The sequence below is a fragment of the Phoxinus phoxinus genome (genome assembly GCF_949152265.1).
Source record: "Phoxinus phoxinus genome assembly, chromosome: 15".
Lineage (NCBI taxonomy): Eukaryota > Metazoa > Chordata > Actinopteri > Cypriniformes > Leuciscidae > Phoxinus > Phoxinus phoxinus.
The window spans coordinates 30,538,043-30,549,292 of NC_136890.1; the positions used below are offsets into that span (position 1 = coordinate 30,538,043).

Below are 11,250 nucleotides of genomic sequence, written 5' to 3' on the forward strand. Positions count from 1 at the left end.
CATGCCGTTTCCAATGCAAAATAGATTTGAATAACCACATTGGTTCTGTTAGTGACATTCGCGTTTTAAAACGAACTTTCCCGTTAAACTTCTTCTTTCGGAATGCAAAAGGCGCCGCATATTGTCGTTCTTATTCCAACGGTTTTCCCCTCCGTTTCCTTTCGGAATAACCGTATCCAAAAATATGCAAACTCAGCTGCTTTAAACACAATTCACATTCGCGGTTTGAAAACTCCTCCGACTGTCGGCGTCTTTTAAACGGGATTCTAAAGCTAAACAAATGTTACAATGTCGCAACGTTCCAACGTTCCATTGTTACAATTCCGCTCTTGTCGCTCTCCACCGGTTGCTCGTCTGTTCTTTTGTGGGACTCGACAACGCCAAAGTGTGTTAAACTGAAAACCTCCTCCTTCTCCTCCTCCACCAGGACATATGAAACCGAGCTTCAACCCCCTCAATCTCTCTCTCCTCTTTTCCCAAAGTCTGTTTCTCATTTTTTTTCTCCCTCTCTCCCTTTCTTTTCCTAAGGGTTTGTGCTTGAAATCTGAGGCAGGGGGAAAAAAACTTTCAAAGGATTTGAACGTTCCCCCTTCATGAAAAGAAACTCCTGTGTGTCCTAATCGGGAAGATCGTTTATATTTCATAAATTAAACATTTACACCCCATAAAAATATGTGGGTTTTGGAGGAGAGCTGAAGAAGTGGTTGTAAACATGGACTCGTCCCATTTGACCTACATTGCACCAGTAGCTGAAGTTGAAGAGGTTTCAGAGGGAGAAAAAAAAACTCAGATAAAACTTTTAGACAGTTTTGCATTTGGGCGGATATAATTGGGTGTCATTAGGTTAACAGCACTCCATTGTCATATAACCTTTTATGGCGCATGATTCATTGTGTAAATGAATTATGACTGCATTCAAGTTTTAACTTAGTAATGATTGAATCACACATGTCCAATCGCATTCTTAAATATGTATAAACATTGTTTTAAATACACATTTAAAATTGTCCAACATTAATTTAATAACTCAATTTGTCATGGAAATAATGTGCAAAAAGTACAAAAAGATGTAATTTCCTGTAAGCAATATGTAATTTAATATATTTTTCAATTCTTGTTATCTCAGAGTAAAAAAATTATTTTGACGTGGCCTTGACAGGTTTTTTTTTATATTACCCCGACCCTTTGCCTTTCTGTCAGCAGTGTGAACCTTCTGAGTGTGTTTTCCCATAAATGAACATGTTATGGGTGGAAAGAGCGCCATCAAACTCTGCAATGTTTATACAAGTTGAGTTGAGCCAGTAGATTCTGTCCAGCTGCGGGACTGGATCTCTTCACACGTCTCTATGAAATGCATTTTTTGGATGTTTATCATCATTGCAGGTATAATGAGGTTCAGATTTCAAATCTATTCCTGCATCTGTCATATAGTACAGAAATCAATCCACTTTTGACTAAAAAAAGAGCAAAAGGGACCTACCCACCACTAACTACAGTATTTGACTAGGAAGGTGGTTTGAGCCTTTTCTATAATTGGTGGCGTCAATTACACAGTTTGACCACTAGATGTCAGTCTTGCTTAGAAAGTCAGATGAACAATTTACCTGTAGTAAAGGGGAAGAGGGTTTCTGATACAGTAGTTAAAACTGACAGTTTCTAAAATTGTTACACTGGGATTTATTTATTGGATATGTAAAAACAAAACAATAAAAACAACATACATTAAGAATGGATGAAATGTCCTTGATCTTTCTGACCTTTTAAAGGGTTCAGTTCTTTCTGATGATCTGGCATCCAAAGATCTGATCCAGTGATTAGCAATAAAACATCTCCCAGACATTCTGCATCAGTCCTTCACTCGGCTGACTTCTGAACCGCACAAAGATTTCCGACTTCTCAGGCTATACCTCGGCTGCTGAGGGAAACGATGCAAATATATTAGCAAACGGACATTTGCAATCAAAACACAGCTGGACAACACATGCCCTGCAGTTTTTCCAATCGACATCTATAATTGCTTTGCTAGAAATGGACCAATATTATTGAGAAAAGCACTTTGTAATGAACACATATGAAATGTGTTCATACAGCTGATCATTTAAAATCAGAAATGACTAAATAAATGAATGTTTTTAAGTGACTGAAAATCTCCAATATAACAGTATTACTGATATGCTTTGTGTGAAGAAAAAAGCAAAACTAAAGTTATTTTCTAATACTCTTCCTGGTGTGGATTGGAACCACATTAGATTGTCCTTTTGACATCATTTTATTTCTGTCATGGCAACTCTTGGAGTAACGAGTATGACAACGTTATTGTGTTTGGTCTTGGCAGAATAGATCTGCTACGCTGCTGCTGTTGAACCTGTCACTGCCAATACACACGACATGCTTCTGCTGTACAAGCATACATGAATTACCCGTAGCAGATCTATACAGGTGGAGGAGCTGTGGATGGTGGAGGGTTTCTGAAAGCGTGCTGCAAACGGCTACAGCAAAAATAAGGCAAGAATTTGAATATTGGGAAGCATTGAAGCACTAGAAATAACCAATCTATAGGAACCAATCTATAGCAAATTATGACATTTCAAGCAGATTGGGTTAAGGACTTATGAGCCTGCACCATCTAGAGCTTCATGACAGAACTTTGTATTAAAGGGATCGCTGTATTATGAAACGCACTCAAACCTCAAAACTTCCTCCAGAAGTTATTTAATAAAAAACTTCCTGAAATGAAACCACATTAGGGTGAGTAAACAATGACAGAGATATCCCTGAAACATTCATACAAATGATGCTGTATTGTTGTACTACAGTACCTCATTGTCATCCACCAGCACACTGTAGACCGTGGCGGAAGACATCCGCGAACGAGACCCTGAGGTGCGCCGCTGACGTCTCTTCAGGGCTTCTGAGGTGCCCGGTGTCTCGTTATGTCTGGCTGATGATGACCATACAAATTTGCATTGGAATTAGGAATCATTTAACAGTGTTTCTGCAGGTTTTATGAAGGTAATTTTAAAGTCCCCCTGTAGTCAATAACTTAAAACTCAAATTTAATCATCAAAATTACATATTTAAACGTTTTTTTCCTTGAAAACAATTCTTTATGCCTTAAAATAGCTTGAATCCAACTATACACCCTTGCCTCATTTAGTATATGCAGTTCTATGAATATGCAAATGAGCCCCGCCTGCTCTCACGCAAGCTCACAGATCCACTGGTTGATGATCACAAGTTGACGTGATTGGTTGCAAGGTAGTTAGTTAGAAGCACCAACGATTTCAAACTGCGATTTTGAGACTGTTTTAAGGAGTAAATACTCAGCAATGGTGTTGACATGAATTTGCACATGGTTTTGTCTCAAAGTATATAAAAAAAAAACATAAACAACATTAAAAACTTGATTTTCACCACAGAAGGACTTTAAGACTTTTTAAAGACCTTTTTAAGACCAAGTAAAGAAAATGTAAGGAATAAATTGACAACTGTCTAACGATTCTTTAATCAACATACATTTACATGATATGCAAAACAACCAAATGTAAAGTTAGCTTTCTGTGAAATTTATCAAAATGAAGCAAGTTTAGAATTAAAACAAGATCAAATATCTGTCAATGCACTTCATTCAAATGGATGTTTTCATAACTCATTGACATATATTTGTTATAAGTTTAAACTCACTTGATTTTGCTCAGGTTGCCAAGACCTCATTGTACATTTGCATCTCAAGTAAATGCACCTTGATTTAAAGATGTTTCTATATTCGAATTGGAATCAGGACAAAAATACTGAGGAAGGAAGCAATGCATGCAACATTTAATCCCGTGACTTTCTGCTTTGATTTAAGAGCTTTATTTGTGTAAAGGCGAATTAAGACTTCTTAAGTCCCACAGAAATCCTGTTTAAGGCTAGTTCAACATATTAGAGAGATAGCTAAAATATTAATCCATATTACATAATGCTGAACTGCATATCTTTCATAAAACAAATTTACATCATCTGAGCACAGGCCACCTTGTGAAACATGCAGATTGACTCCTGCTCAGATTAACATGTCAACACTTTTCATAGCACTGCTTACTGTCATGAGACGGAGAGAACGTCGACAGGGCCGCACTCACGACGCTAGAGGGATGCAGAATCACTAAACTGTCGTCTCGCTCTTCCCACTTGCTTTCCCAGTGTTTTCGTCTGGACCTCTTCCATTCATCCACAGACGCCGAGATACATTCTGGAAGGAATCACATGAAAGATCAAGAATAAATTCCGGAACTAAACCCTTTAAATATCAAAGAACCTGCTCTCTTGGAGATACCTGCTTTCTGCAAGGCCTGCTGAAGATCAGAGCGCGTCTCTTTGAGCTCTTTCAGGATTTCAAGACTCTCTTGGCTGATATTCCGGTAGCGCAGAGAAAAGTACAGCAGGACAAGGCAGCCAACAAAGGCCATGGTTTTTCTTAGAAGCCCAACTAAAAAAGAGATTTTCTCCTATGCAAAAAAATCCCAAAAAAAACATGATTGACAGTATGCAGATTTTAATTCCAAACATTTTAAACCTAGAGAACTGTGGCAGTGTTGACTTAAAACGTTTTTTACATATAAGGGTTTTAGTTGTTTAAAGAAATCAAATCAAGTGCAATACTCTTGTTTATGCAATTAACCTACTAAAGTAAGGGACAGAGAATTTAGAGATATTTTTTCTAGGGTACTCAAATCAGAATGCATTGATATGACAAGAAAAAAATACATATATGTACATATTAACAATGTGCAAGAAAGTAAACCATGGTTTAGGCCCAGGAACAATTACTCTGTAATACTGCACAAAAAAGATTTTAAGAAGGGGGGAACATTTAATATTCAATGGCAAGAAAGAAAGACAAACTTCAGCCTCTTTGTCACACTCAAAGAAAAACAAAGTTGATCAAAACAATGGTTAAAAATCTGACCGTAAATTAGGCATGTAAACAAGAAACAAGATTATACCATTTACATTACTGGACCAATTCTAACACATTAATAATGCATTAGTCTTACCATCTGTTGAAAACCATGGTCTTCATTTTCCAACACCGTCTTACAGATCATCCTTTCAAGGTATATATTCAAAGCCACAAGCCCAAAAAGGAAAAATCTGAAATGAAACATGATGCATCAATGTCAACGTCAGAGTACTTTTTATTAAAAAGGTCAATATTAAGGTCATTGTACTGAGAAACACACTCGAACTTCAAAACATCCTCCCAGTCCAAAGAGACAATTTATTGGAAATAAGCTTCTTAAATGGCTTTTTCAAACTTGCACAAGATTCTGTGCCTAGTTGTTCAAAGTAATCCGATTAGATTCGGACTATCAGTCGGATCAAATCTTGAAAATGGGTTGTTCAAAAGAAAAAAAAGGATTCTGAAATCAGATTAAATCACAAAATCTAGGCCTGGTTTCACAGACAGGGTTTAGATTAAGCCAGGAGTAGGCCTTGAGTAAATTAGGACATTTAAGTGCCTTTAAACATGTCTTACATTACTGGTGTGTATTTTTTTTAAAGATATGTCAGTGCAAATTGCTTTAAGTTAAAACAGCTCACACATGTAATTTAATCTGAGACTAGGTCTGTGAAACCAGGCACCAATCTTGCTTTTGATCGGAATCAAATCATCAGTTTGTGCTGTTCAATTTTTTTTGTAGGATTACTAAATCCTGGACCTTCCTAAATTTAAAATCTTTAAATCCTAAATTTGGACCTTTGATCCAAAAAAATTATAAAATACAGGATTATCCTAATCCCAGCAGAAGAGCGGATTCCAGCAACAAAAAAATATAATAAATTAGAAGTAGACTTGTTGCATATATATTCATTTGTTTTTGTTGTGGATCACATGGCTACGGAAACCCTACTGGGACATGGTGATGGGAGGAAATTTTCATCTTAATGCTTTTGCATTCTCTCAAGAAACTAAAGTTTCTCTTGTTCACTCTCATAAATATTGAGTTCTTTGCGAATGAACGCAAAGTTTTGGGGGAACGCAAAACTTTTGCGAGGGAACTCAAAATCATTAAAATATTACATTTTTCTCCCATTTAAGTTTTTTCTTTATCTCCATGTCCCTTAAGTGCCTCCGTAAGGGTTTGATTGTTTACAGAAATTGAAAATGGAAGGAGATTTTATGTTGTTTTCCTTCTCTTCAAAAAAAGTGAAAAGTGAAGCATCATTTCTCATTTCAGATGCATAGAGATTTACACAGAAATAGGGTAAAAAAGGGCCATTTAATTCTTTAGAAAATAGTCTGAAAAGGTCATGCAAAACCCATTTATATTTTGGCACAAAACTCAGGAGGAAAAATGAAATGAAATTAAAAACATTATATAATCTTTTGACTATTTCTACAGCATTATCTATTCTACAAGCACTGTCGGCACTGACTGACTGGTTTATACTCACCTGGCTCCAGCTGTACGTCGCACAGAGGTCAGAAGATAAGAGGCGCCAAAGCCCAGAGCATTGTAGAAGAGGGAACTAAACGTGTGAGTCTCAGACATGATGAAGCTCTGGAGGAAAGCTACACGGTTAAAGATTTCCGCAAATGCCACCTGCTGCTCCTGCGCAGAATGCCTCATCTCCGCAAATACATTTTTCAGTCCTGAAACATTCAAGCATTTTAGCTCGGTTTGGATTATAGCACACATGCAGAGAATGAAGTAAAAGACAAGACATTTAGAGGTCAAGCACATACATTCAGTTTTATTTGAAATGATTGCCTCATCTCTACAAAATGCTCAAATTATCTACAAAACAGTTGGAATGGAGTCTGCATGTTAAATGGTTACGCAAAAATTAATAGCAGAATAAATTGAATTAATTTCAGAAACTTGCAAGAGCTCTAATAAAAATTAAGGGCGCCTCGGTTCGTGCTCTGAAAAAAAAGCCCCACCCCCTGCTATCACGCCGCGCAGACGCCAGGGTCTCTGTGAGCTCTTGTTTTTAATATTTATAAAGGATTTAGCTAGTTAAGTTATATCATATGAGCAAGAGTGCCGTTTTCCCATATATCAGCACGTTTGCAGATGTCATATTAATTTTATACAACAGTTCAATTAACAATATGTTAATATTAGGTGACTTACATTTTAGACTATTGTCTGTAGCTCTATTTCACCAATGAAAATAATTCCAAACAAATATTTTTTGAACAAATCATTCTAATGAATGACTTAACTCACTCATACCTGAATGAATCAGACATTTTGAATGGATCGTTTGAGGTAATAATTCAATGACTCAATGACAATGAGTTGCCACCAACTACTGGTGGTTTAGTTTCATATTTAAAAATAGAATTTTACTATGATTAAAGAGATAGTATGCGAGGATAGTGGTAGATACAATGCATTTATAAATAGACTATTATGAGTGAAATATGAGATACCATTGTTGAATATAACAGATAATAAAGTAATTGCAGTCGCACTACATGAAATGCTTGTCTGACTTTTTCTCATATGGGGGCCTCCAACTGTTTCTTTGAAACAGGCCTCCGAATTGCAAAGGCCACCTCTACTAGGGATGCATTGGTAACATATTGGTTAATATCAGCAAATATTAAAGTTAAGTTGTTTTTTTATTACTGATATTGAATATTTAATTGTGCACACTAATTTTCACAATTTTCACATTTACATTACCTTCTTTAAAAACATGAATAATACTGTTAAATGTAATTCTATCAATACATTTTATTTTTTATACTATACATTATACATCCATATATTGACCAGAATTTCACCATCCTAGTTCTCAAATTACCTCAACAGTATTATATTTTGGACAACCATTTTAAAAATATATATATATTTTAACATTTTATTGCAAACTCTTTTACTGTAAGTGATTCTAAACCAAATGACACACTTCCATAAGCATATTCCCTTCTCATTTAGATAGTAACCAGCACCTTGAGTTGAGTCCTGCAGGGTGCTCTTGAGTTCCTCTCCATTGCGAAGGATGCTCTCCTGGGATTTCAGCGCGGCACTTTGGGCCACAACCAGATCTTCTGCCATCCGCTGGGTAGATGCCAACTGCTCCGCCACCCCTGCTGAACTCTCAGTCAACCTGAAACACAGATGAACATTGGCTTACATTAATATTTTATACACATAAATACACTTCATATTCGAAATATGCACCTAGGGACCTTTGTACCTGTAAATGGTGTTCTCGGCTCTTTGTTGCCAGTGCTCACTCTGCAAATAATGACATATACTGTGTGCATGGGTAAAAAACTCAGTGTAGGTGTTGAAGGCCACAGGATCCATGTCTTGTGTGCAGGTTTTGACATCGCTGCCATCAGGACACTCTGGGAAACTACGACCTGACCTGCAATAAATAAGACAGAATACAGGGAAAACTTAATGTTGAATGAAGTCACAACACTGTGGCTAAACTAGTGCTTCTCAGCTGGTTCAGTTCGGATACAGTCATAGACAGCAGGGAAAATAAATGTCTTATGGATGGATGATAGAGAGCAATACACAGACAGATAGACCGAATGAAAAACAGATAGATGATAGACAGACAGATAAATAGATAGAATAGACATAAATATGGATATAGATAGATAGATAGATAGATAGATAGATAGATAGATAGATAGATAGATAGATAGAAGACAGACTGACTAAACTAGCCTAAATGGAGTTCAAACGAGGGTATACTGGTTTGCAGATCTCCCAGTCTGATCTGTTGGCATTTTTGGGCACTAGTCAGGATGGGTGGTCAAATGAAAACCAGCTTGGCCAGGCTACGAGCTCATCTTAAACCATCTAACAACATTTGGCTAGTTCAACGAGTTTCAGTTGATTCCAGTAAAATAAGCTCTTGACCTTTGCAGGTGGCAGTGTGTGAAGGACAAGGCAATCTTGCTCTGCACATCATCACTGAAATCTTTGCAGCTTGACTGTATTTTCTCCAGAGCTCGAGACCAACACGCGCCATAACGCGGCAGCTGCGACAACTCGCGCACTCGCAGTAACTCCACGCGGCCCTTGTCCTCTAAACTTCTATCGCTACTCACGGCACAGACAACAACTGCGATGCACCAAAATGCCGTGGTCCACATTGCAGACCGCGTGGAGGTGATTAACACACAACAGAGGTGATTTAAAAGAAATAATCTGTATTATGACTAATACAAAACCCCCAAAGCTTCACAGCACGGAGCACGCGCAGCACGCCAGCGTTGAGCGTTCAGTTCACTTGTGTCATTAAACCACCATGGGTGTGTTTCCGGCCTACAGGCTGAGTGAATGTATTCACTGTAAAAAAAAAAATTAACCTCTCCAAGTCAAAATATTCTTTTGAATGATTGTGACTTTAATGTTCCTTACATCTTATGATGCTTTGGAATCATTTAAAACATTATATATGGAACATTTGTATCTACTGTTTTTTTCATGTATAATTCTGAAAAAAAAAAAAATATATATATATATATATATATTATTTTGTCTGGTCACATCTAAATTTTTAAATAGGCCCAAGTGAAATTTTGTAAAATAAATTGAATTAATTGTTGCAATAGTCTGTTAACATTGGCTCAATGAGAAATAATATATCAGACTAATTGAACAATTTAGATGTTATCAGTCACTAGAAAATGTTGACTTGGGGGTGTGTGTTTTTTACAGTGTTGTGTGGTTGCGTTAGTCCACGGCGCGATGTTCTGGATTCGTTTGCAGAAGAGGGGTACGGGTTGTAATAGGAGAGAATAAACAGTATAAAAATCAGCATGTCTATGGAAAGTCCCCATAAAACATGAGTGTGTGTGAGAGTGGATCATGGGTTGTGTAAAATGTGTTTAATTTCAGCAATTTTGTGTAAATTAATTCACAATCATGAAATTGTATGTATAAATCATTATATAGGCTAGGTTCAACCTTTCTCTAAAGCATTTGTTGATATTTTCCTTTGCCATCACAGGAATAAATTATATTTCAATAAATCACAGTACTGTTTAGGCCTACTGTATTTTTTAATCAAATAAATGCAACCTCGGTGAGCATGAGACAAAAAAAAAAACATTTTTAAAAAATCGTATTGACCCCAAAGTTTTGAACCAACCTTCCCATCACAGAAAACTTTCTGCATTTTTACAATTTCAAAAAACATCACTATGATTTATAAGCTGATTGTGATTGCAGGGGGACAAACTACGGTAAGCTCAACTGAATGTCAAAAAAAATTTGTCCCAACAACTCATATCCATTTTAAAGGTAACAGTTATTTGTGTATTTCTTTTCTGCTTTCTGCCAAGTCTGTCAATATACCACGTTTATAGGCCTGTGAGAAAAGACATGGGGCGTACCCTACTCTCAATTCCTCTTTTGATTTTTTTCTTACCTTATTATCACATTCATGTGTCAAAAGAGGAAGTTGGGGACTTCAACCTTGAAGACATCACTCCACAGAAGCGCTAGTTAAATGTTCACATGCAAATGTCTGTCTGTCATGACAACTCTCGAGAGATTGGTATGGTAATAGAGATTGGCATGGTAATGGATATGGCAATGTCAATGTATTTGGTCTTGGCTGAATAAATCTGCTACGCTGCTGCTGTAGAGCAAGTATGAGACTTGCTTCTGCTAGTTCACAGACATTGCTGTGAGCATGTAAGACATGCTGATGCTGCTGCGCATGAAACATACATGATTTAACCCTGTCAGATCTATACAGGTGGAGCTGGGGAAGGTGGAGGGATTCTGAAAGCGTGCTACATACTGCTACCAGCAACACCCCAGTTTGAATATTGAGCCTCGGCTCATTGGACGCTGATGCAACAGCAACCAATCAGCTGTGCTATGTAGATAATGATGTGTTAGTTACCCCGGCCCGTAATGAGTAAAAGACTATATGCCTCCGCTATCTAGAGTTTCATGCAAGAAAATGAATGTGTGGTTGTGTGTCTGGTGTCCTGGTAAACCCTACATTATAGAGACAAAATGTCCCCACAAAGTTGGCAATATCTGAAAATGTTTGGTCCCCATGAGGAAAACAGCTTCTAAATCATAGGTAAGTTTTTTAATTTTTTTTGAAAATGTCTTGTACAGTTTGTACAGTAGCTATAAAAATCATAATGTCTGTGGAAAGTTATCAAAAACATGAAAACACAACATGTGTGTGTGTGTGTGAGAGAGAGAGAGAGAGAGAGAGAGAGAGAGAGAGTGTGTGTGAATTAAATAAAACTGCAAATCTATT

The 11,250-nt window shown here is 37.0% G+C and overlaps 1 protein-coding gene across 5 annotated transcripts; it reads right to left on the minus strand.

Moving 5' to 3' along the window:
- Positions 1-21: 21 nt before the first annotated feature.
- On the minus strand, positions 22-9,328 carry LOC307011535 (uncharacterized protein). 5 transcript variants are annotated; one of them, XR_013800432.1, is made up of 10 exons: positions 8,880-9,328; positions 8,200-8,373; positions 7,952-8,109; positions 6,442-6,640; positions 5,040-5,136; positions 4,319-4,490; positions 4,085-4,234; positions 2,820-2,941; positions 1,758-1,912; positions 22-1,344 (listed from the first exon to the last, which is right to left on the minus strand). XR_013800432.1 is itself a non-coding variant. In XM_079637316.1 (9 exons), exons 1-9 carry the CDS (start codon positions 9,113-9,115, stop codon positions 1,847-1,849), a joined length of 1,374 nt encoding a protein of 457 aa, XP_079493442.1. In that variant the 5' UTR covers positions 9,116-9,328; the 3' UTR covers positions 1,653-1,846. The 5 variants fall into 5 exon arrangements, 2 of the variants coding, with proteins under 2 accessions (XP_079493442.1, XP_079493441.1); XR_013800433.1 differs by having other exon boundaries at positions 1,001-1,344; positions 1,758-1,915; XR_013800434.1 differs by lacking the exon at positions 22-1,344 and adding an exon at positions 1,506-1,604 and having other exon boundaries at positions 1,722-1,915.
- Between the last annotated feature and the right edge of the window lie 1,922 nt (positions 9,329-11,250).

Bases quoted from the DNA above. Each gene is read 5' to 3' on its own strand.
- LOC307011535 (XM_079637315.1), bottom strand. From the start codon at position 9,115: ATGTGGACCACGGCATTTTGGTGCATCGCAGTTGTTGTCTGTGCCGTG. The intron at 8,110-8,199 runs GTACAAAGGTCC...TCTGTGTTTCAG, and splicing joins GCCGAGAACACCATTTACAG to GTTGACTGAGAGTTCAGCAG. The intron at 1,916-2,819 runs GTACTGTAGTAC...CGTTTCCCTCAG, and splicing joins TGCTGGTGGATGACAATGAG to CAGCCGAGGTATAGCCTGAG.